The sequence below is a fragment of the Rhipicephalus microplus genome, chromosome 4 (genome assembly GCF_043290135.1).
Source record: "Rhipicephalus microplus isolate Deutch F79 chromosome 4, USDA_Rmic, whole genome shotgun sequence".
Taxonomy (NCBI): domain Eukaryota; kingdom Metazoa; phylum Arthropoda; class Arachnida; order Ixodida; family Ixodidae; genus Rhipicephalus; species Rhipicephalus microplus.
Window position 1 is genome coordinate 514,868 of NC_134703.1, and position 25,814 is coordinate 540,681.

The 25,814-nt window shown below is 45.1% G+C and overlaps 1 protein-coding gene across 1 annotated transcript; it reads left to right on the plus strand.

Annotated features, from left to right (window-relative positions):
- Positions 1-5,448: 5,448 nt before the first annotated feature.
- Positions 5,449-23,833, plus strand: LOC142814143 (uncharacterized). Its single transcript, XM_075892091.1, has 7 exons — positions 5,449-5,857; positions 16,554-16,783; positions 18,036-18,155; positions 19,072-19,247; positions 20,123-20,282; positions 20,588-20,737; positions 22,888-23,833. The coding sequence occupies exons 2-7, from the start codon at positions 16,566-16,568 to the stop codon at positions 23,285-23,287; spliced, it is 1,224 nt and encodes a 407-aa protein (XP_075748206.1). The 5' UTR covers positions 5,449-5,857; positions 16,554-16,565; the 3' UTR covers positions 23,288-23,833.
- Positions 23,834-25,814: the final 1,981 nt, after the last annotated feature.

The window sequence follows — 25,814 nt, forward strand, 5'->3', positions numbered from 1 at the left end:
CACATAACAGGCCCATTCATGACGATTTCCGTAATGTACTTCATGTGCAAATTGCTGTGCGTTAATATCTTTATTCTTTGGTGACGTACTACCGCGGGGCCTATAGGTAGCAACTAACTTCTGATGTTTCGTGAGGTAGTCTTGGTGTCATCGCCTGGTGGTTTGAAGTGCGGCGTGCGGGTGTGATGTGCGTACGCCATATGTGATGTACCACATGGGCACTTCGCAATCCACGCATTTTCATGCGCCGCGCTTGGAGTCCGGCCAAGCGGCTTTGCAAGTGCTGACAGGTGAGATAAGTTATTGCAGGAAGCACTCTAGGCGTTCTCAGAGTGGCTTGTCGTGCCTAGCTAATTTCTTGGCTCACGAGAATCACGACTCTTCGGGATGTAGGAGTTCTTTTTTCGTAACGCCACGGGAGACACGAATTTACATGCGCTGCCTCGGCCGCCAACCTGGCGCCTTCTCCATTAAGGAGCACAATATTACCCTAGTCATTTAATGTCAATTTTTTTTGTTGCCCGCCATTACGCAACAACTGGCGACATGCAATACGCTATACTTAGCTGTATGTATTCAAGAACTGTCTGTGTACGTACCTGTAGTGCACAGAGCTTTGTTGTTTATTGAACAACCGCGATCATACCATAGCGGTAATTAACAAATCTGTTTTTATGCTTGAAATAAACGACGCCAACACAGGGTACTATCATTGCTAAGTACCGTTGCTCTTTTGTGTCGTAGTGCTAATGCGTCACACATCGCAGAAAATCTCGAGAAAAAATGTTGAGAGCGAGTACGATCAAACAAAGTAGAAAAAAAAAACAATATAGCGTCATCCTGTGCGCTCCTTTGCCTAATTACAGTGATGACTGTGAAATATACCCTTAGGCTCTATGAAAACTCAGCTGGAATCCTTGCACTCAATGGGTTCCCAGCACGCACATGTAAAGCGTGGGTATGATTTAGGGACAGCTTTCTTCTGTGATGGTCATTGCGTTTTAGTTTGTTGGCGCTACAGGTGCGCTATAGGCACCAACCGCTGACCAGAGGGAGCTGCGTTGCTGGCACTAATCACACCTATGTTCATTGACGTTGGCCGTTAGGGGCACGCAGAAAACAGACACCGCCGCGTCCACGTGTATCTCTGCTGCAATTCGCGCGCTCCCGCGGGCAAGGAGAGGCGGGCATCACGTTCCATTTTGACTGACCCCAACCTAATAATGTTTCTCGCATTACCGAAAAAATCAGCATGAGAGGGGAGTTTTGGCTTTCTGACAAACATGGCCACTGAGGGGTTCAGCATAAAGTAAGTTACACATGCTGATCAACAAAATAAACCTTGACTTGTTTGATGGTGGTGGTTATAATGATATTGATACTAAACGTTGCAGTGTAAAGGCACGCAAAACTAGCTCCGTGAAGGAGTTAATATTATTGACTTAGTGTTCAGGGAAAGCATTCCACGAGACACGTAATACCGTTTTCTATTCTAAAGCAATGCATTTTCGTTTGTTTTCGTCTTGCCGTCGTTGTTGTGAAAATAATAATAATAATAATAATAATAATAATAATAATAATAATAATAATAATAATAATAATAATAATAATAATAATAATAATAATAATAATAATAATAATAATAATAATAATATAATAATAATAATAATATAATAATAATAATAATAATAATAATAATAATAATAATAATAATAATAATAATACCACGCTTACTGTATTTCCAATTTTTGGGTTGTGCTGTCTTCATCATAATAAAAAATATTTTCTGTATAAAGATTTTTTTAGCTCCTCAAGCCCCATCCCCTGAACTTGGACAACTGGACATCATCATAATCATGATAATTTAGATATGTGAGATCGTTGCTCGTCGCCACTCCAATCCATCACTTCTGCCCGGTTTTAACAGCTTGTGCTGGTCATGCGGTTTTGAGCTGGACAACTGATGCCTGCAAACGCTTGATACGGTGCTAGGACGGGATATCATATTACGTAGCGTACACTGCATTGCGCAAAATATGCCAAATTTATGGGCTAGTTGGCTTTCATTTGAGTGCATTTTAGCTGTGAGAACAAGGCTAGGACTAGGAAAGGCGCATACAACACACCACGGTGATCTAGTGCATGATTATAGCACTGGGAAACTGACCTGCAGGACGTGGGATCGAATCATGGCTTGCGGCCGCATTTTAGAAGGACGCGAATCTGCTAGAGGCGAGTGTACTTATTTTTAGGTGCACGTTAAAGAACCACAGGTGGTCGATGTTTAAGGAGCCCTTCACTACGTCGTCATAATTACATGATGGTTTTGGGATGTGAAACGCAAAAAATTATTGATAAAAGTACATACCCGCTGCTAGTACAGAAAATTGGCTATCCAACCCTACACATCCTTCGTGGATATTTCTTCTTTCCCGCGTTCTTCTCGCTGAGGAAATGTAGTCAAGTCAAAATATGCTTGTGTACACATTAGCGGAGTAATACATGCCCCGCCGCGGTGGTCTAGTGGCTAAGGTACTCGGCTGCTGACCCGCACAGTGTGGGTTTGAATCCCGGCTGCGGCGGCTGCATTTACGATGGAGGCGGAAATGTTGTAGGCCCGTGTGCTCAGATTTGGGTGCATGTTAAAGAACCCCAGGTGGTCTAAATTTCCGGAGCCCTCTACTACGGCGTCTCTCATAATCATATAGTGGTTTTGGGACGTTAAACCCCACATATCAATCAATCAGCGGAGTAATACACGGCTCGCGAGCGTCTCCAACGTGTATATGTGTTTTCACCTGTAGTTAATAGTTGGGAAGAGGATGGTTAAGCAAAAAGCTGGAACATGAATATGTTAATTGTTTACAACTTAAGTCAAATAAATTGATATGTGCAAATAATTTGACATTTTCTAAACTAGGCACATTGTTTCCTTTTTTTTATTTTTGTAGCGCAGCTCATAGGCGCTCGTTTCTGCGTTGAGTGGCGTCGCCGTTGTCGGCGTTGTCGATGAAGAGAACGCGGGTGAACGAGTGAATGCCCCAAGCAGTTTTCCCATAATGAGAGCCGCCGAGCCGCTATGTTAGCGTCTGCATTGTCTCGTGCTCGCTCGCGCTTCTTCTGACAGCGCAACGCACTCCTACACATATGCGGCACGAGAAAGTTGGTCGATCTTTGAGGCTTTGTACAACATGACGGGCGTTGATCGAAGCGGCACTTTGTGCGTGAAGCGTTCTTGCGTACGCTCAAATGAACTCTAAAGAGAAACAATGACTTCGTCTAAATCGACGAACTTCACTTTGAGAACTCTAATTGCTTATGTTTAACTTTCGTAAGTTCATTATTAGCGGAGAAAATCAAGGTTCATATTTAAATTTCGGGCCGAAATATCCGTTCGTAAGAATATTGAAAATCTATTTTTCGTACTTACGCCACACTGACTCGACGAAAATTTTTCATACTTCGCGCGCTATGCCTATGGCACTCACAGATGACAATGTACTTCATTTGCAGCAATTGGAAGCGACGTGGGGTCCAGTGGACGCCTTCAAAGTATCTTACGTCACGGTGTTTGGTGCAGGAATCTGAAAATGGCGCCACCACTCACAATTTTTCGCGCGTTTTCTCGCTTACTATAGCATCGTGTAGTGGTAAGGGTAATGTTTTCGGGATCGCGAAATTTTACTCTACTAATACGCAAGAAATCGTTTTGCTCTTTAGTGTCCCTCAACCAGCGGCGGTGGCAGTTGGCAGCGTCAGGTTCACCACGTTGACGCGAAAACCGAGCATTCCACACTTCCACTCGCGCCACTTCTCGTCGCCTTTGTGCATACGCATTTGCTCAGCTTATCGCGAAATCAACACGCCTAAGTAGCTGCACTCTCAACTCGCACTAAGCATTATCGTAACCATCGGTGATTTTTTTGTGTGTGTGTGTGTGTGGGAGCACACTGCATAAGCGTCTGTTGCGCTAACGTGTATTGCTTTAGTCTAAAACTTCCTTTTTGGAAAGAAGTGTGCGTTCTGTTTCGTTTCGGAACAATTAATAAAGCTGTATGTGAAAATGTTTCAGGCGTGGTCCGTATGTACCCTTAACATGGGTGATCATTCGAGCACGTACTATCATGACAGCTGCTTCACAGAACCATAATAGTACCGAGAGGTTTCTCCTGCAGCATATTGTATTATGCGATCTATTAGAGCGTTTATCAGGCGTTCGTTCGACGTGATTGGCTTACTCAGGTTTACAAGAAAATTTTCCGTGTCCTGCGAATGCACAGAAATCTTGATGAAGTGAGGTTTTTTTCCGAATCTCCCATTTTATATTCGCTGCAGCACCTCTCTTCATCGCTAAGAAAAACTCACGCTTGTGGACTTGTGCCTTGATTTCACAACACCGGCTCATGTCTTGAAGATATCAAAAGTGCAGCAAGAAGAACCGTGGAAAGCAATACACAGTTTACTGCCCAGATAAGCGTCACCGGCTGCCGGAATAACAAAGCGGTATGGCGTTTGCACGTATCTGATGCTCACTCGTCCTGTTCTAAGAACTCGCGCGAAAAAGGCGCTGTACTGTGGCCCAAGCAAAGGTGATAAATGTGCCCCATGTCGAGACCACCGTGAAATGCTTCCTCCTTAGTGATGCTGCGGGTCGACTTTTATTGAGCCATTTTTGCCCATCTTTCTCTTATCTCCGCTGAACAGTGAGCGGGGGCACCCGTTCCAAACACGCTTGCGTTGCATTCGCTTGGATTATGACAAGTCTTGGACGCCGCGTGTATTGCGCGCGGTGGCAGTAAATGTTACGAGGGGAGATGCAGCGATATTAAAGGGAAAGGAGCCGTTTCGGAAAGGCTGTAAGACAGAGAGCGAGAGAGCAGCGATGGCCCAAGGGCTCGACGTCGTCGGTGTGCCTCTGTATCGCGTGGGAAAGGAGGCTGGTCATTTGTATGCAACCTTGAGGAAAGCGAGGCGCTTCTCGCAGCTCCTTCCTTGCAATCCGTTCTCGCTTGAAGGCGGCGCACCAAGTCTGCCGCTTGTACCGACTTGGACACGGCGAGCAATAACTCGCCGCCGGATACAAGGACAGATCCGCCAAGCGACACCGTACGGTGGTGGCGCTGGCAAACAAAAATACACTTCGGCGTCGCGCGTCGCAACGTTAAGTGGCGTCGGAGCGATTCGCGATCAGGCAAGGGTGAGCCAAGTAGTGCGATCTTGGATGTTCGCGCAACGCCACCGCGGGAGCCTGTTTATTGTTATTTTCAGTTTCCCGTTTCGCCGTTATTTCCCAACTCTCTGCTGCAATTTCTTCTCGCACTTTCGCGCATTTGTTTTTTGTTTTTGTCCAGGCCTCTCCTCTGTAAGGTGAGCCATCGCGAGACTGAGGACATATCCTTTCCTGAATTACTTCTCGTCGTCTTTTCTCTCTCTCTCTGTAACTACCGGCACGTGACGGAATCTGTCGCGACAGACTGGCGGGTTTGCGTACGACAATCCGCGTCCGGACGAGCCCAGCGTAAACGAATAGGACTCGCGAAGGAATTGAAAGGAAAAGAGAAAACTGGGTGTTGCGACCGTATGAAAGAAGATATCAAGGACTGACGTACGCGCGATTCTCTCCGGCTGAGTCGGCCACTCGAGACGGATCCATCTCGGTGAAGAGTGTGGTGTATCTTTTTCTTCTATCTGCCACCACGTGCGTCGTAGTTGCCGGTGAAATCTGAGACTACGGGTCATTGCCGACCGTCGGGCTGTCATCGGAGGTCGTCGTCTAGTGCCCTATATTTTTTTCGCTGCTCATCGCCCCAGTCTTCGCGGGAAATTAGTTTCATCGCACTGGCTCGGAGTGGCTGAGGTAAGCTGTGTTTTTCGCCTGCCACGCCAACTCATCAATTGCACATTGTTCTTTTTTTTTTGTTCTATAGCAGGACAGCGCGAATTCAAATTTCAAAGATGCAGCCTGCCCAGATGAAAATACATTTAATTGTATAGAAGTTACGTTACTCATTTCACGCGAATGAGAAATAGGCATTTTATGACAGACGCTCGCAACGCGCCTGTTCGAAGTCCCGAAGTGTTGACGGTGACGGCTGCGTTTGGCGCCTTTCATGTAAACGTCATAATAATGAGAATTTCGCTGGAGGCGAAAATGCTGTAAGCCCGGGGGCTGAGATTTGATTGCATGTTAAGCAACTTCGGGTGGTCGAAAGTTCCGGAGCCCTCCACTAGGGCACCTGTCATGATTGTATGGTGGTTTCGGGGCGTTAAACCCCAAATATCAATCAATCGTAGTAATAAGAAAACTAGACCGCACATTGTGCATGACGAAAACTGTTGCTTAAGGAGATGCTGAGTTTTGACTTGATTGAAAACTTGAAACAGCTGGAAACTGCTAATCCTGCAGCATAATCTGTGTGATGTTGCTTCTAGGTTGCTGCTAAGCTGTGGCTAGGTTAGCTAATTTGTTTCTCGGTTGATTCTGAGAGCAGATAGGTTCGAGTTGAACCGCAGGCAGTCACGACACGGATGTGCAAACTCTACACACAGACAATCTCGCCGAAACAGAGCGTTTGCTACTCTCGTAGAATCAACGGGTACGTCGTAGTTTACGTAGGTCTTCCATCTCTTCGGGGTTTTCTCACTGCTGCCGTTACCTTTTACGTTTCTTATAGTATTCTCTCGCTTCGAAATCTTCAGCTCGCCACCGCCAATTCCTGGGCTAACGTTTTCTTTATTGATTTCCCGTACACCAGTGATGAGTAGTGACATCTGTCCAGTTCCTGCGGTACGTGCCCGTTCGTGATAACGAGAATTTTCTGGTGGCAATGTACATGTTATGGTCGACTACAACAGCTTTGGTGTTGAATGTATTGCTCGCCAAAGTTAAGCAATTGCATATGACTTTTTTTTTAAATTTAATAATGGGATCCTTCAATGCCTTATCTACGAATTTCTTTCGATGTATGTTGATTCGATTGATTTGGTAAACGAAATCTATCTAACCTTCCATAAACATGTGTTTGTACGACGCATGTTCTTTTTGGAGTAAATCCAATCGCTTGCTTCGATAGCATAACTATTCATGTTTAGTTTATGCCATTCCAACACACTGAGTCACGAGTGATATTTGACAGTGAGAAGGTCAGTGATATGGCCTGTCGATGGTGGCATGACCTAGTCATAAAAGTACTGTTGTGTGAAAACTAGATTAGATGAAAGTAGGGGTAGTGCTACATTTCCAATCAGTAGCCTGACGACTGACATATGAAATGGGAAATAAAAGAGACATAAAAGGGTGCTGCAGGTTGTAGAGAACGCATTTCTTGTTTCCGCTTTTGCTAGTGGTTGTTACGTTGGTACGAATTTCGTTCTTACGCTCAATTAGACACTTACACAGTTCCCTGTGCATCGCGGTCCGAAAGCGTAGTTTAATATAGTCATTACCAGTAAGATATTTAACACTTCATCTCTTTCCTGAACCTTTCAGCATGGCATGCTAGTGTCCCTTATTAGGCTACAGAAACGTCTGCATCAGCTTGTCTTAGCAATGACAGCAACGATGTTTCCTCGACCTTACTTGTATTGTCCGACATCGGATACGTCGTTGCCCCCGCCACCATCACCATCGTCTTTATCATCATGCTGACTACGCCTTTTGCATGCAGGGAAAAGGTCTCTCTAATATTTCGCAATTACCCCTATCCAGTGCTTGATGCTGACACGTTTTACCTGTAAATATCTTGTCTGTCCACTCAACATTAAGCCTCCTCCTCGTGCGTTCACCTTTTCCTGGAGTCCAGTGAATTACTATTATTGACCAGCGATTATGTTCCATGTTCGCTCTACATGTCTTACCCATGTCAATTTCTTTTTTTTAATCTCGACTAAGACGTTATTAAGACTCATTTAACTAATTTGTTCTCTGATACACCCTGCTTTCTCATTGTCATTTAGGTTACGATTTCAATGTTTTCTTGTATTGCTCACGGCTTCATCCTGAGTTTAAGTTGAACCCTCGTTGTTAGTTTAATACGCATAAAACTAATGTAATGCGTAACAGTTTTGTAGGAGAACAGCGCTTTGCAATAGATAGCGAGGCACTGGAAGTTGTACTGAAGTACGACTACTTCAGCTTATAAATTGAAGTAACTAGAAGATCAGACTTTGGATGCAGCACATTCAGCAAACATTCTGAAATCATGAATGGCAGTTTATCCCTATCACTCAAGAGGACGTTATATAACAGCGGCATCTATATACTGATGCTTAAATACAGAGCAGAAAACCAGAAGTTCTGAAACATCGCACTCACTGTTTTATTATCAATCACGCTTAGTTACTTGCATTACAAAATAATAACTTCTCCTATACTTTCCTTGGCGTTATTGTCTGTTAGATATCAATAATATTGTGTCAAACATTCAAAAACGAGTCCTTATGTATATACTTCTTTCCTTAATTCATTAACGAAGGTCTCGTACTGGCAGACTTGGTGTGTTTAGGTTGTATAAGAGGGACAATTAATCAGCTGCCCGCTCATAATAAGTTCACGTGCTACGTGACGCCAAACATGCGCATAAGAGTGTTTTCACACTCGTTGTTTGGCTTATAGATGGCGCTGACTGTCGCTCCTACTTCTAAATTCACAGATAAACCCAAAAAAGTGGATGGAGGGAGTGCCGCTGTAATAGCTCAGTGGTTAGAGCATCGAACGCGTAATTCGAAGGTCGTAGGTTCGATTCCTGCTTACAGTTGGTAATTTTTTCATCCACTTTTCTTTCTTCTTATTTACATTCCATTAATGTTAATAACTTCCCCTGTACATTCCTTGGCATTACTGTCTGTTATATCTCATTATTATTGTGTTAAAAACACGGAAAAACGAGCCCTTAGGTATACACTTCTTTCCCTTATTTCATTGAACGAGGGTCTCGTACTGGCAGACTTGGTGTGTTTAGGTTGTATAAGAGGGACAATTAATCAGCTGCCCGCTCATAATAAGTTCACGTGCTACGTGACGCCAAACATGCGCATAAGAGTGTTTTCACACTCGTTGTTTGGCTTATAGATGGCGCTGACTGTCGCTCCTACTTCTAAATTCACAGATAAACCCAAAAAAGTGGATGGAGGGAGTGCCGCTGTATTAGCTCAGTGGTTAGAGCATCGAACGCGTAATTCGAAGGTCGTAGGTTCGATTCCTGCTTACAGTTGGTAATTTTTTCATCCACTTTTCTTTCTTCTTATTTACATTCCATTAATGTTAATAACTTCCCCTGTACATTCCTTGGCATTACTGTCTGTTATATCTCATATATATATATATATATATATATATATATATATATATATATATATATATATATATATATATTGTAGTGAAGAAGAGGAGCTTCAGCGGCATTTCTCGGCGCCTCAGGGGCATCGCCATCAGCATAAGCTCGTGCTCGCTGCGCTTGGCCGGACGCTGCTGACTGCTTCGCTTTTTGCGTTCTGCTGTGCAAATAAACCCCGTTACAAGTTGTGGAGTCTGCTGGGTTTCGATCACCCTGGAGCTTCGGAATCACATTTTACCATCCATTATGCCTACCGACGCATGCGCCGCTCCAACTCCTCCACCGGCACCACCTACAGTTTGCTGCGCCGGTTCTCTGCGTCCGCGAGATCCCCCTCTTTTCTTAGGCACAGAAGACAAGGACGTTAACGACTGGATTTCAATGTACGAGCGAGTGAGTACTCACAACAAATGGGAATACGCCGCCAAGTTGGCCTACGTCTCCTTCTACCTGTCGGACGTGGCCAAGCTGTGGTTTATAAACCACGAAGCGGAACTTCCTACATGGTCGGTCTGCAAAACTAGCCTCACACAAGTTTTCGGACGGCCTGAGGTACGCAAACGCCGTGCCGAACAACGCTTACATACACGGTCCCAGCAGCTTGGTGAGAATTTCGACCTTTGCAAGCGAGTCAACGAGTCGATGTCCGAAGAGCTTAAGATCAAGCACATCATGAAGGGCATTGAGGACGACGCTTTCCAAGTGTTGCTTTTTAAGAGTCTTCGCACTGTCCTTGAACTGATTGAGCTATGCCAGAGTTTTGACGAGTTGCGCAGGCAACTTCTTTCCACCCGACGTCCCTCGGTGCTCGACTACTCTATGTCCAGCCTTTCCACCCTTGGCATAGGAGAAGACCATGCCCCTCTTCTCTCCAAGATCCAAGAGTTCATCCGCGCTGAGGTCGTTCGTCAGCTCTCTTTGATATCCTGCGTACCCGATCAACCACGCAGATGGACGCCTACACTCCGCGACTTCATTCAAGACCAGGTCGCACAAGTTCTTCCTCCCGCCCGTGAACCACCCCCAGTCACCGCACCTCTCACGTACGCCGAGGCCGTTGCTAGACCTCGACAGCCTGCGTTCCAGCCAGCGCCTATGTATTCGCCGCCGCCCTTTTCGCCGCCGACCTATTCACCGCCGCCTATGCCGATACCACCTCAGCCGCAGTTTTCTGCCCCCCAGCCGCAAGTCGGAGTCTACTCCGACCAATGGCGGACCCACGACAACCGTCCGATATGTTTTGCTTGTGGCGGTGTTGGCCACGTAGCACGTTATTGTCGTCGTCGCCAGGCTGCTCAGAACATTCGACGAATGCCCTCTTTCGACCCTCAGTTTTCTTCTACGCCTTCAAGCCCTCCTTCCTCTTCCTTTTCTTCTGATCGTCCACACGACCCGACCCGCCGCTCCCCATCTCCGACGCATAGGTGAAAGCGGCGACGCATAGGCGACGCTCGCTTTCACCTATGCGTCGCCGTTCCGGACCCACCGACCAGGAAAACTAACGGCCGCAGTTCCCGAGGTACGAACTGCGTCCCCGTCGCCATGCACAAGTACTCGCCCCTGTCCAGCTAACGTCATTGAAGTGTCAGTCAATGGTATCGTCGTCATGGCGCTTGTCGACACCGGAGACGCTCTATCCGTCCTTTCCATCAACCTGTGCCGCAAACTCCGCAAAGTTCTGACGCCATTATCCGACCTCTCTCTTAGATTGGCTAACGCGCAAAGTGTAACACCTCTCGCAGCCTGTACCACACGAGTCGTCATCGAAGAGATTGTGTATATCGTCGAATTCGTAGTGCTGCCCTCGCGTTCCCATGACATGGTACTCGGCTGGGACTTCCTTGGGAATAATAATGCCGTCATTGACTGCTGTCGCGCTGAACTTGAGCTATCTGCACTTCCTGATGTTGACGCTGTCGAAGCCTCCCTGCCGTGTTATAAACTGTTTGTTTCTGACGACACCACCGTACCACCGCGCTATTCTCTGCTGGTGACTGTGTCGTGTGACGCTATCTCCAACGGTGGTGTTTTATTTACGCCCTCTGCCCTGTTCATTCAACGCAAATGTTCTCCACTGCCTGTCGCTCTCCTTACTCTCCACCATGGCGTCACGAAGACGCTCACGTACAATACGTTAGAAGGGCCTTTACCTTTAGTCTATGGTGAATATCTCGGTCACGTGCATCCGATCGACGCCCGTCACATTTTTGACGCTCCATCTAGTTTACTTTCTACGGACCTCAGCGCACTCATTTCTGACTCTGTTGTTGACCAGTCACTCCTTGACGCTTTCCACCGCTCCATCGATGTCGCAACGTCTTCTTCAGAACGAAGCCAGTTAGTGAACCTGCTGCAAAAGTTTCATACTTCTTTTGACAGCCACGCTTGTGGCCTCAGTCGCACATCGAACATATCTCACAAGATTGACACAGGAAGCCATACGCCTCTACGGCAGTGCCCCTACCGAGTCTCAGCGTCGGAGCGCTGTGTTATTGACGACCAGGTTGCTGACATAGTCCAGCGGGGTATTGTACAGCCTTCTAACAGTCCCTGGGCGTCACCGGTCGTTCTTGTTAAGAAGAAGGGTGGCTCTATTCGGTTCTGTGTGGACTATCGACGTTTAAACAAGATCACCCGTAAGGACGTTTACCCGTTACCGCGAATAGACGACGCCCTTGACTGTTGGCAGAGAGCAGAATACTTCTCTTCGCTGAATGGAAGTACCTATGGAAGCATTTGACCGACCGAAAACAGCATTTGTCACACCTGATGGATTATACGAATTTACCGTTATGCCTTTCGGCCTTTGTAGCGCTCCCGCCACTTCTGAAAGAAAGATGGACACTATTTTACGAGGTTTCAAGTGGAACACATGTTTATGCTACCTCGATGACGTAATTGTCTTTTCCACTGATTTCGACACCCATTTAAATCGTCTAGAGCACGTCCTCACACGTCTCACCGACGCCGGCCTTCAACTCAACCTCAAGAAATGTCGTTTTGGTGCCCGGCAGCTCACCATTCTTGGCCACGTCGTATCGCGGGACGGCATACTTCCCGACCCCGCCAAGCTTCGAGCAGTCGCCGATTTTCCGAAGCCAAAGAACTTGAAGGAACTTAGAAGTTTTGTCGGCTTGTCGTCATACTTCCAACGCTTTATTAGAAATTTTGCTTCCGTATGTGCGCGCCTTACGGACGTTCTTAGCGGCGACAAGGACCTTTCCAATGCCACGATGCATTCACCAAATTACGCCACCTGCTGACTTCACCACCCATCCTCCGCCACTACGATCCTGCCGCTCCTACGGAGGTTCATACTGATGCCAGCGGTGTTGGACTTGGCGCTGTGCTCGCGCAACGAAAAGCAGGGTTTGATGAATATGTCGTCGCCTACGCAAGCCGAACTTTGACGAAAGCCGAGGCTAACTACTCCGTGACCGCGAAAGAGTGTTCAGCTATTATTTGGGCCCTTGGAAAATTTCGCCCCTACCTGTATGGTCACGCATTCGACGTCGTCACTGACCACCACGCCCTTTGTTGGCTATCCACACTTAAAGACCCTTCCGGACGACTTGCTCGCTGGGCGCTCAAACTTCAGGAATACGACATCCGCGTTATTTACAGATGCGGTCGTAAGCACACGGACGCCGACGCCCTTTCTCGCTCACCCATATCGGACGAAGGTGTTTGCCTCTCTTCCCTCGAGCCTGCACTTGCGTCATCCGCCTTGCGCAACATGACGGTGGAACAACGAAAGGATCCCTGGATCAGTGGCCTCATAAGCATTCTTTCTGATCCTCTCAATATCCTTCGCCGTCTCGTGCTCTCTGCCGCCAGGCTAGCAACTTTTGCCTAAGGGATGATCTTCTTTATCGACGCAACTACCTTTCTGACGGTCGCAAGTGTCTCCTTGTGATACCCCGCCATCTTCGAGCTGCTATCTGCGAAGCTTTTCACGCAGACCCACAGTGCGCCCACGCAGGCCTCTTCAAGACATACGCTAGGCTTCGACTCAGATTTTATTGGCGTGGCATATATAACTACGTGCGAAAATTCATTCGCTCGTGTGTTCAGTGCCAACGACAAAGGTTACCTCCCGGGCAAGTCTACCCGTCACAACCTCTTCCTTGTCCTAGTCGACCTTTTGATCGCGTCGGCATTGACATTTACGGACCACTACCACCAACTCTAGCTGGTAATCGTTGGATTATTGTTGCGATAGACCATCTGACACGCTATGCCGAAACAGCCGCGCTGCCGACTGCCACAGCCCGTGAGGTTAGAACGTTTCTGTTGCAACGTTTCATTCTGCGTCATGGTGCCCCTCGAGAGCTCTTAAGTGACAGAGGCCGTGCCTTCCTTTCTGACGCCTTGAAGGCATTACTCAACGAATGCCGAATCGTGCACCGCACAAGTACAGCGTACCACCCTCAAACTAATGGCATGACGAAGCGCTTCAACCGTACTCTTGGCAATATGCTGTCGATGTACGTCGCCTCTGATCATTCAAATTGGGACCAAGTTCTCCCGTTCGTCACCTACGCGTATAATACTGCCGTACAAGCTACTACTGGGTTTTCGCCATATTTTCTTCTGTACGGACGAGAACCTTCAAATACAGTGGACACTATTCTTCCATGTAAACCTTATGAGTCCGAAAGTACAACTCTGTCCGAAGCTGCCCGACATGCTGAAGAATGCCGCCAGCTTGCCCGCTATTTTTCTACCGAGGACCAGTGGCAGCAGCAATCCCGCCAGACTGGGGACCGTTCGGCTCCAAACTTTCCACCTGGTTCATTGGTATGGCTTCGGGCACCTGCTACCGCACCTGGCCGCTCCGCAAAACTTCTTCCCAAAATACATCGGGCCATACCGCGTTGTAGAGCAAACGTCACTCGTCAACTATATCGTGGAGCCCATCATCCCATCCACAGACCTACGCTACCGCGGCCGCGACACTGTCCACGTCTCTCGTCTCAAGCCATATTATGACCCATTATTTCCGCAACCTGCGGGTCAGCAGCAGAGTACCTTAGCCACTAGACCACCACGACGGGGCTGCAAATAAACCCCGTTACAATATATATATATATATATATATATATATATATATATATATATATATATATATATATATATATATATATATATATATATATATATATATATATATATATATATATATATATATATATATATATATATATATATATATATATATATATATATATATATATATACAAAACGAAGAATGAGTCTGTGCTCAACGACGGCACTAGGAGGAAGAATTAACGGGTAGCCTTGCCGACTGCATGCAGTATACCACGCATCACGAGCGTCAAAATACTTACCGAAACGGTCGTCATAGGCCCTCGCCAGTTCCGTTCCTGCCTCGACCGTCTTAACGATCATTGAGAGGCTGACGTCCTTCTGTAGTTTAGGCACCCACAAACCTTTCTGTGGTTTCGATTTTCTCTACAAGCAAACGTTACGTTAGATACACGAGCTTGCATATGTATACATAAAAAATGGGGTGGTTGCTCTTGTATATTAAAAAAAAGTATATAAGTATGTGTTGCTATTTTCGGTGAACCCTGCTTCGTCACTTGTCATTCAAGAGATGTGTTAACTCTCTTTCGTCTCCCTGGACTCTCCGAAAGAAGTATAATATTCTCCAATGAGAGTTCACGTGTATCTTTAAGGAGAGTTATATGTGTGGTGAGGGAGATCTCACAAAAAGAGTCAGATGACTCTTTTCTTGGAGTTAACGTTGGGATTTACTGATTTATGAGTGCAGGAATGCGGACAACATCGCGTGCGGGAATGACTGTTTGTAGAGTTCTTGCTTACTGGATCTTTCTATATTCTAATGGCAAAGAAAACAAGAAAGAAAGACTTGTCATTATGGAAGATTTTTTACCCATAGGTAGCGTAATTTGAGTGATTCACCATTTTTCATTCTATGATGCATTGTGTAGCACGCGATTCTACGTATAACGTGCGCTAACCGGAATCCGCATAACCAGTACCGTGAACGCTTCTTCCCTGTACAGGTCTTTGCCCCTTACCTGGAGACGTTGTGACACAACTGAAAGTTTATTCGCTACACGCATACGCAAATATACATCGGTGTGCGCCGGGTTTTTCATTTGAGGGGCGGGGAGAGGGGTGGAGTGGTGAAAAGTTTTACCGCAATATATCTACTGCTTCAGTGGAAAGAAGGAGCCAACCTTCCTCCCCTCCCCTCTCAAGCACAAAAGACAAAAACTAAATGTAAAGACACAAACGACGCAAAAAGACACAAAGGCAATGCAAAAAGAAATGTGTGTAGGTGAGCTTGTTGGTTCATATTTAATGCGTAAAACGTACGGCACGAAACAACAACGCAGGTGTTCGAAGACAGTGCTAGTCCTGTTCGCTCGTTTTAGTCTGTTTTCTTCGCGCTTTTTTTTCTACTGTAGCGATCCATCGGGAGGCTGGGGAGGGGTATTTTGTTCGCACGCTTATGCCTGAATGTACTCAATCCGATGCAAGTCACACATAAAATGCCTTGATAAACGACTTTACGAAGATTTTTGTCTCATAAGAAGGCAGGAAAACAAAGAAAGCTAACAGAGATTTTATGTTACAAACTTAAAAAAATGTATGATAATACATAGCTTATTTTAACAGTAGAGGCGTTGTTCGACTTCTAAAAATAGCGAGATAAAGTTTTATTTCGAAAATGTGAAAACAGGTACATTAGAGCAGAATAAAATATAGCAAAATGAAATCATACTAAAGGCAAACAAAAACATTGTACAAACACAATTGTGAAAGGTAATTGTCCCAAAACTATCATATATTTACGAGGAACGCCGCCAGAAATTCTGACCACCTGGAGTTCTTCAACGTGTGCCCAAATCTAAATACACAGGCCTCAAGCATTTCCGACTCTATCGAAAATGCGGCCGGGATTCGATCCCGTGACCTGCGGGTCAGTAGCAGAGTGCCTTATCCACTAGACCACCGTGACGGGTATAATAACAATATAAAACAAAGAGATAAGTTATACATTTTTGTTAAGCTAAATTTGTAATATGTTGTGGAGGTGCAGGGTACAGGCAAACCTTAAGGCACATGTAATGATTATTCATTACCACACAATGAGCCCAAACTTAAAATGCAGAGGCAGGACTTATGCGTGACTCCTATTTATTGTTTTTATTCTTCTTACAGACCTTTTGAACAATGACGACGCCACACGCCTTTCACGGCGTCCTGTTGCTGCTTGCGTTAGCATGTTGTAGCGCTCAGCAGCTGGGAATCCTAACCAATCCGCTGGGTTCGCTCACCAACACGGGCTCCCGTCTTAACGTGGTGAACTTGGGCACGCGAGCCTGGGACCAAACGTTCGGAAAGATTACCAACACTTCGGCATCGGATATCAGCAAGCAGCTGACTGAGAAGTGAGTAGGCTTCCCGTTTGCTTATTCAAGTTCAAGTTCTATTAAATGTGAAAGAAATTATTTGACAGAAAAGTGTGCACAAGATTGGTAACATACCAAACTTGTACTCACCAATAAGCTCCAAAGTTAGAAACTGTCGCAGGTGAGCATATTTGGTGAGCACTTTGGTGTGAACGATGAGAATGTATGAAGAGAAGAATGTTGTTCTAGAGGCAGGAAGAATTTGTTTTAAGAGGACTGAAAAAGCTTTGATCTCCAAATCTTTCGTGCGAAAAACAACTTTTTTTTTGTAAGCCCTAGTGCATCTCGCGTGCTTTCACGAAGCTAAGTTTCGATATTCAAATTACAATGGATCGTGTATTGTAACATGTCAGCATACGTGATGCTACCGGAGAAATATTACATGAAAGTAGTCTATGCATCGATGCATAATACACTCACGGCGCTGACACACCTGTGGGAGTACATGCAAATTGATCGTTACCTCTCGGGCTTGAGAATGGGCAGTTCAAAGAAGCGACCTCCGCCAGTAAAGCGCGCGTCTGACTGAAAAGAACGCCGGCGAAACTCACCCTCCTTACATATAGCGAGAACACGCTCTAAATTCACCGACCTTAATCGTGGGAGATGGTACTGGAAATCTGGTCGTAGTCTTCGTTGTTCTTTTAAACCGGAAGCAGTTGTAACAGGGCAGTACTAAAAGAGTCTTCGGAAACCTTAGTGACAAAGGAGCGATTTTATTCTTTGGCTTTGTAAAGTCAATTTAATAAGATTTCTTAAGGTTAATTTCAGATTGATGCATGCTTAAGGTTTACCACGTGCCGGGATCCTCTTAATATTGAGTGTGATCTAGGGCTGGGTGGCGTGGCTTCACGTGATCTCTTTACTTCTTTATTATCAGTTTGATTCAACATGCCATCACTCACCTACGCTCGCTTCTTTTGTTCTTGAACCAACTATTCAGACACACAAATGAATCGCAGTAGTTTTTCTGAGTCTTCTGGGCATTCGCATCACGTGTACTTGACAGGGCTTTTTTTTAAAAACTGTGTTCTAAAGTTGTTTGCTTGTCGAGGCCTCGCTAGGTGACATGCAAGGCTATGAAATAATTCAGTGGACTGAATAGTTTTTTCTTGCCTGTTATACTTATTTGAGCACGAAAGCTTACTTTTAATCATTGTGCATATTTTACATAACGAAGTACGTGCATTGTTTATATTGTACTTGTTTTCATGACGGTTGAACATTGCAGTGCCATCCCGGGCGTCCGTCATCGAGTGATCACCGATGTGCCTCTGGGAGGACACGTACTCGCTGAAATCTTCCAGAATTCTTCCGGTCATGTTATCGACTGCAACCTGCTCGGTGACAAGTAAGTGGCGCATATGCAAGTCTATCAGCGCCGTATTTACTCGAAAACAGTTGCTGAAGCAGATGGCATAACACTTTCTTTTAGTAAGTGCCATGGTGCGTGTAGCGGTCACGACGCTCGACTGCCGACCAGAAGGTCGCGGTTTCGATCCCGGCAATGGCAGTCACATTTCAATGCAGGCAGAATGACATAGATCTGTGTACATCTGGATGTCAGTGCGAGTTGAAGAACACCAAATAGAGAAAATCTTCGAAAACCTCTGTAGCGGCATTTGTCATAGTCATGTAGTGATAAAATGTACGACAATTCGAATCTAAAAGCACAACGACTATTTTAAGTATTATCTTCTACAGTAAGTGAGAATCGACTGGAAGCTTGATAAGCAGGCAACGGAAAGAGCACGACAAATAACTGCGACAAAATCACTACTTCATAATTAAGTCTTAGTGGCATCTTTGCACTTTTACATGACATAATGCCTCTCAAATTCGTATTTTCATAAGGTATCAGGTATATGAATTAACCTGACCGGTTTTACGTGCCAACACACGAAGTGAATGTGAAGCATGGCGTATTAAGATCTAAGGGTTTAACTTTTACAAGTTTGTTGTTTCATGGGGTCTAAAACTTTTGCGCATATCTTTTTTTGCATTACCATCGGCTCTAATCGAACGAGGTGGGTTTCACAAATGTGACGTTTTGGAGTTATGTTCGTGAAACCATTTAATCGCCCGCACAGAGATGTGTCAAGTAACTTTTCTCCTATTACCGGTGAACAAGGTTCAGTGTTATGTTCAACGAAATACGTTTTAAAGTGAAAGGTTGGCGGGTCAAGCTGTCATTATTTTTGAAGTGTGCATATAGTCTTCTGACCATTGCTTCAATAATGAATTGCCACGACGTTTTCCTCCCCTAGGGTTCTGATTGAAGGCGTTCTCGTCGTCCTGCCTGAAAGCCTAATAACTAAGGTTACGCCCGAGGAAATGGATCAATTTCTGGACCTATGCGGAACGCGGGAGAACTTTGCCAGCAAGCAGAAATCTGCGTTTGACTACATCGGCGATATATTCAAGAGTTTGTTCATATTCCCAGGTATCTAACTCGTTCTTCGCCCTACTCAAGTCGTCGTTGTTTAAAGAAAGTGCGAGAAGAAGCTGTTTCCGTTGCATAGGAATGTTTATCGTCATAATGTCCGCTCTATTGTACTCATTATTCCACACGAATTTCATACTGTTGTACTCGAAAAAGGTTTTTTACATTCTTAACATCCGTATATGGTGCTGGCCAGTGGCATAAAAGACCTATAGCGGAATTGGGGCGCTTTTGGTGAAAGTGTGGGGCCTCACCGAGCACTCGAGAGTAGAGCCAGCATAGCTTCCCAGTGAACCATGTCACTCAATGGAGTCGGTGCAGTAGTGACGTATATCGCATGTTCCGTCACAGGAAAACGTCGATGCCATCAGAACGGTTGATGGAGTAACTTTCTAGAAGCCTCCGGTACAGTTTGTGGGTGGGAAAGCAATGACGTGCGTCATTCATAAAAGTGGAACTAGTATATACAGTGAGTGTCACACAAGTACCGGGTTCAGTGGTTGAAACGAGGTCAGTATTACGATTACGGAAACTTAACACTATATGCTGGGAATAAGATCAACAAAGGTATCCTTCTCCTTTTTAAGGCCTCAAATATTGCTTAAAACGTAAAACAAAAAAAAACCGATCTGGTAACTTTGAAGGTCAGCAAATGTGGCGAGGGTTTGGTGATTGTAGTATTGATTTTCTAAAGAATGGTAGGCAGCAAGAACCTACAAATTGGGTTCTTTTGAAGTAGCACTGAATGATAATAAACTTCACTTTCCTGTGACAAATAAGAAAAAGAAACAAGTCTATATACCATGGGAAAGCGTTGTGTTGCAAATCGCTTGCTGTTATTTTTACATGTTTCTGTCATTATTGCACGATTCCAGGCACAAAATGGTGCGGAGCTGGCGATGTAGCCAAGAACTACGATGACCTGGGACCGTCCAGGGCCACCGATGCCTGCTGCCGGGAGCATGACCACTCCGAGGACAACATCCCGGCTTTTCAGGCTAAATACGGCATTAGAAACACGAACCTCTACACTATGTGCGTAACTATAGTTGACCACCATTGCAGTTTTCTCATTATACAGTGGAGTTTGGTCTGTCTGCCCCGAGTAATGCGATGCAGTCGCCGGTGCGAAATGCAAACAGATGATTTAACCGCAATTTACTCTGGTGAAGATTCTGTGCATAAGATAGAACAAAACTGTTGTCTGATATTTAGACTGACTTGGTGCTTGTTTGAGATAGGTTGCGCAGAATGCTTTGAGCTTAAATTCAACATTTTTTATTTCATGTTATTTTTATTTCGATGTTATATATGCAATATTGAACATCGTTTTATTGCAGGACTCACTGCAAGGGAGACCGGATGTTCTACGGCTGCCTTCTGAATGACAGCAGTATCGCATCAGTCACCGTGGGGAAAATATTCTTCAACATTCTGCGGACCAAGTGCTTTGACTACACATATCCCAAGAAGTGTGTTCAGAACAATGCGTAAGTACTCGTAATATAGAGAGAGAAACTAGGGAGGCTGTGAAATTAGCTCAAATTTCACTGCCGTAGCTACATATCCAGCTTATATGCACGTGTATGAAAGTTTTTTTTTTGATCATAACTGTAGGGATTCGTGTCAATTCGTAATGCACGAATCGTATATGGCGGGGCAAAAAAGGCAATCACGAGGATGATAAAGCTGTGTGCGTGACAGTAGTAGTACTGATGGCTATGCAGCAGGCAGGACTAGCCTGGCGTGCTTAGTATTTGCACGTTAACACCTAATTGAATATGGTTAGCAAAGGTGTTTCACAAGACCGTGAATCAACTGCGTACCTGGCTCGAAGAAAGAGAGTTAGCGATCATGCATGTCTTTTTCTCTCTAACTACTCTAGCTGCCAAGAGAACGCCATATACTTATTCGAATCTCGCTCGTTTGCCTGTTTCATGTCCTTCGCAATTAAATAAAAACAAAAAGCTGGAAACACGAAAAACATAGAAAGAAAGCAACGGGCTTCTCTGAGATTCATGCTTCACGCTGTTTTAAGTGTGAATACACTTTATAAGCGACCCCAAACCATCCACCGCCGTCGGCGGCGTCCGCAGTCTTCTCTCTATCTTTAAAAGAAAGAGGACTTGGCGGGCCGCAGCGCGACGCTCTACCGAATAAGCCACGGACGCGACGCTGATAGTCCCCCTCCCCTTTCGCTCGCTCCTCCGCTCTCCTCGCTCGCTGCAGCTGCGCGCGCACCCCTCTCTCTCGCGCGCCCGCCTACTCTCTCAGTCTCCCGTCGCGAGCGGGTCGTGAGGGGGAGTAAAGTTAAAATCCGTTGGCATTCGCCAGTGAGTTAACGTAAACTCCCCCGTGTGATCAAATTGCGATTTCCAGGAACCATTACACCATAAAGGCACCATAGTGTGATTAATAAATATAATAGTGCGAATTAATAAATACCCCTCATAGCATCCCCCCGTGTATTCGCACTTAACCATGTTCACCCTCGGGGAAATGCTTGGGAGCTTTTTTAGTTAATCTGACTGAGACCACGAGTGGCATGATTGAGGCTTTTCGTTTGTGAGAAGCGTTTGCAACTAGCCCATATCTCATTCACTGATAACACGTGCAACAGTGCGATTGACAGCCACTTCTTGCATAAATTTTTTATGAGAAGGTTTATGCATAATAACAAAGCTAGCGAAAAATGTTAAGGAGCAAGAGCAAGGGCACATCAGTGCAACCTAAGTAACAATTATCAAATCGTCCCGTGTATAAAAGAGAGAGGGAGATACTTCATTTACAGAAAAGCAGAGAGTTCGGCCTGGGCTAAAGTTTGCTCTGGCTGTGCTTAACACGTAAACTATCAGGGATATGTATACATGCACTCACTGGTGTAATAAATACGACAAGTGCGAATAAGCATGGTTGAGAGCATTCCCCTCATTGAAGTAATAGATCTTACAAAACTAGTTGAAGGTGCTTAGCTTGAGAAAGCATACTTGCTGTACTGTGCCGGTCACTATCTGCGAGTGTCTGTTTAAGACGTGTCGTTTTTCCTGAACGACTTTATGAGATAATATTTACAAAAAATGAGAAATCCCCAGGCGCAAGTGAGGTTTTATGATGTAAAACAAACATATTCGTTTGTAAAAACTGCTCAGTAGCTCCTCTTTCTATCTTGTATACTCACATGAACAGAACTCATTCTATTGCGAATTTATATATAGCGTAGGAGGTGCGCTCTACCATTTAAAATCAGCGCCTATGTTAGGATTTATCGCGGTGGGAAAAACTGTGCTATTACCTGCGGGTTACGTTAATTTACTGTTAACTTACAGCATTCCTTCCTGAAGCGTCAAATATCCAATTAATAACCCTTCCGTCACATTTCAAATTTGCGCAGTAATCATTTTCAGTATTCCTTTAACTGGTTTTATCTCGCGCTGCCACTGGCTAGCATGCTGCTTAGCTCTATTGCTAGAGCGACCGCCTATGAAAGGCTTTGCAACCTAGTTCGATGCCCTGACCCGAACAAATCTTCCTTCAACAAGAGACTTTCATTTCAGAGAAATCCACACAGATTTCCTCCAATATTTACACGAATGGGTGGTTGCCTACTATTCAATTCAGCGTTCTTTCCTGTACTTTCCAGATTCTACATCCCTCTAGTAACTGAGAAGTGCAGTGAATACAGGCTGGATCCGGCCGAACAGAAACAGTGGCAGACCTTCTCACCCCCCAATTTCTGGAAGGACTACTTGGCCCGCAAAAAGGAGCAGTCCAACCAGGGCAAACAACCAGTCAGCCCTCCCACTCCGGGACAGGATGGCGGCACTGTGCCTGTTACCACGGAGGAGCCCGAGGAAGAACCGGAGGAGGAACCCATTGTGGATGCCGAACCCGACAACTGGCAGAAGCTGGACCCTGCCGACTACAGCCTCGACGCGACCGAGGAACCCGTGTTCGAAGAGACGACGCCCAAACCGGCAGCTCCGCGTTCGTCAGGATCGAGGCGTACAGGATTGAACCTCGGGGGTCTTAACGTTGGGTGAAAGTATGGACGCACACTGCAGCGTAATAACCGTGCCACTCTAAGAAAAGTTTGCACTCTTTGGGGCTTGCATTGTCTCTAACGAAAGATCATAATCTATGTTTCCTGTTTTCCCTTTGATTATCGCTACCTGCCTAGCCCATCTTCACCCTAAATGACTTACGTGTTGTGACCGTCGTGTAATATATCGCCTCGTTAAAAAAATCAATCGTACGCAGATTTTTCAAGAAATGCACAAACAAGCCAGATGTTGTATGCAGTTTGGGGACGCTATACCGCGCATATGGTGCAAACTTTCGTTAGAGTGTCATGTCTTGTTATTGATCACTTGGCTCCTAACTACGCAACTAAGCAACTGCATAATGGTCCGGCTGCTGTGGGCTAAGAAACTGCCACATGTCATCGCTACGAGAGTCACCTGTAAAACAAAAATATTCCAAGATGCGCGTTTAGCTTGATAGCGGCTGAATGTATATATTAGTAACGCACTGAATAAGTGTTAGATGATGAAGTCAGAGACGTTTGAAGAATAAACTTTGATAAATGATGTCTTTTGTATACTCTTTTTTGGTCGCACGGTGCAAATATTTTTTTGTATTGTAAGCGAAGTGTCCGAGGTTGAGTAGTTTTGCGTGGCTTACGGTGAGTGGTTTTACGCAAGCGCGAGGAGCAGTGACGTCACAGGCACACAGCTGGCGCTCCGAAGGCCTACGGGGCTTACGCTTGACTCGCGTGAGATCACTCACTTGATCGCCCGCCCGTGCGTCCGTCCGTAGCTCACGCTACGTACATCCTGGCATAGCCTAGCTAAGCCACTGCTATTTTTTGCCCAAAACATTTCATTGTAATGAAGTGAACGTAATCATGCACACAAAACACTCACTTCAAGGCCTCGCCATGATGGTCTAGTTGCTAAGATACTCGGTTGCTGACCCACAGGGCGCGGGATGGAATCTATGCTGTGGCGACTGTATTTTTGAAGGAAGCGAAAATGTTTTGAGGCCAGTGTGCTTAGATTTAGGTGGACGTTCAAGAATCCCACGTGGTCAATATTTCCGGAGCCCTCGACTACAGCGTCTCTCATAATCATACGATGGTTTTGTGACGTTAAACCCCACATATCAAATGAAAATCACTCCCCTTAAATAAGAATGGGTCTACACACCTATACTTGTGATTACCCGTGATATTTTTATTTTAAGACTAGAATGAAACCTGTTGCTGGGAACTTCCTATCCGCTGACTCTTCTATTTCGTCCGACGGTTGACACGTCACTTTATTTGATTGACGTTTCTATATGACTGCGTGGTTGGCATGACTGCGTTGTTCCAGTTTTGGCAATCGCAATGTGGTGTAGCTGGCTCTGCCGTAAAGTAAATGTTATTGGTATTCTTTTTTTACTATGAACATGTTAGGGGCAGACCAACGCCAATTAAAAATGGGACATCAGACGGCACACGCCAGTGCCTTATGCTCCGTAAACAGCGAGAAATCATATGTTCCAATACTCCCGGTAGACTCCAATACTCCCGGTGCACTAGTTCTACATATCACATGCCCCTATGCCGGATATTCCTAGGATTGTGAATTGCAACAAGCAAGTTGTGTTGTTTAGAGTAAAATAATGGCACTGTGTTGGTATAGATTTGTAAATGTAGTAACCAAACATGCAGTATGTTTTGGTTGCGAGAAGGCTGAAGTCATGGTCACCAAGCTATCAAAACTTGTTCATTGATTTGTATAGGAATCTGCAATCCTCAAGAGCTTTAGTCTCGGGATGTGCGACATTTATAAACATTTAAACATTCTTTTTTATTTTGAAAAAAAAGAAAATTTCCTGCTACTGTCATATTGATTGATGCAGTTTGAAAGCCTGGATAACGGGAAAGTTGTCTAAAAATAATCTACAATTTTTGAAAACTTAAGTTCAAATGATGCAGGCACTCATTTATGTGCGCTTCTTGGTGCTTACGCAATAGTTTTATCATGCAAATGCAAACAAAACAAAATTTGGCACCAGTACTTTCCCAGTAATCAACAACCAGTGTAGTAGATTACTGGTCGCGTGCCCATTTGATTCGTTTTTTTACAGCCTCGTCATGTACGTTTGGTGGTAGTTAGTTATTATCAATGAAAATGTGACGGTATTTTATAGCCCCTCGTGTTTTATAGAATGTCGACACGATGATTATGGGTGCATTGCAGTTTTTTTTTGAAAAACAGCGATGTTTACACACTGCCGCTTATATTGCTTGCGAGTGAAGTCCTGCCCCATTCAGCAGGCTGGACTATGCTGGCTGTTAAAGCAGTGTTCGGGGAACATCGAATACGTTAGTTAAGCCACCAAAGGCCACATGAATTCTTGGGGGATAGCGAGACTAGGACGAAGAAAATTAGAGGTTTGGGTAGAATAACCGGAAGAAGTATCGCGCTTGCAAAAGCGTAGGTGTTTTTTTTTTAGGTATAAGGAGAGATGGACAAATAAATTGAGAAGTTTGAGAAAGTAACCAGAAATAAGAAACTGAAA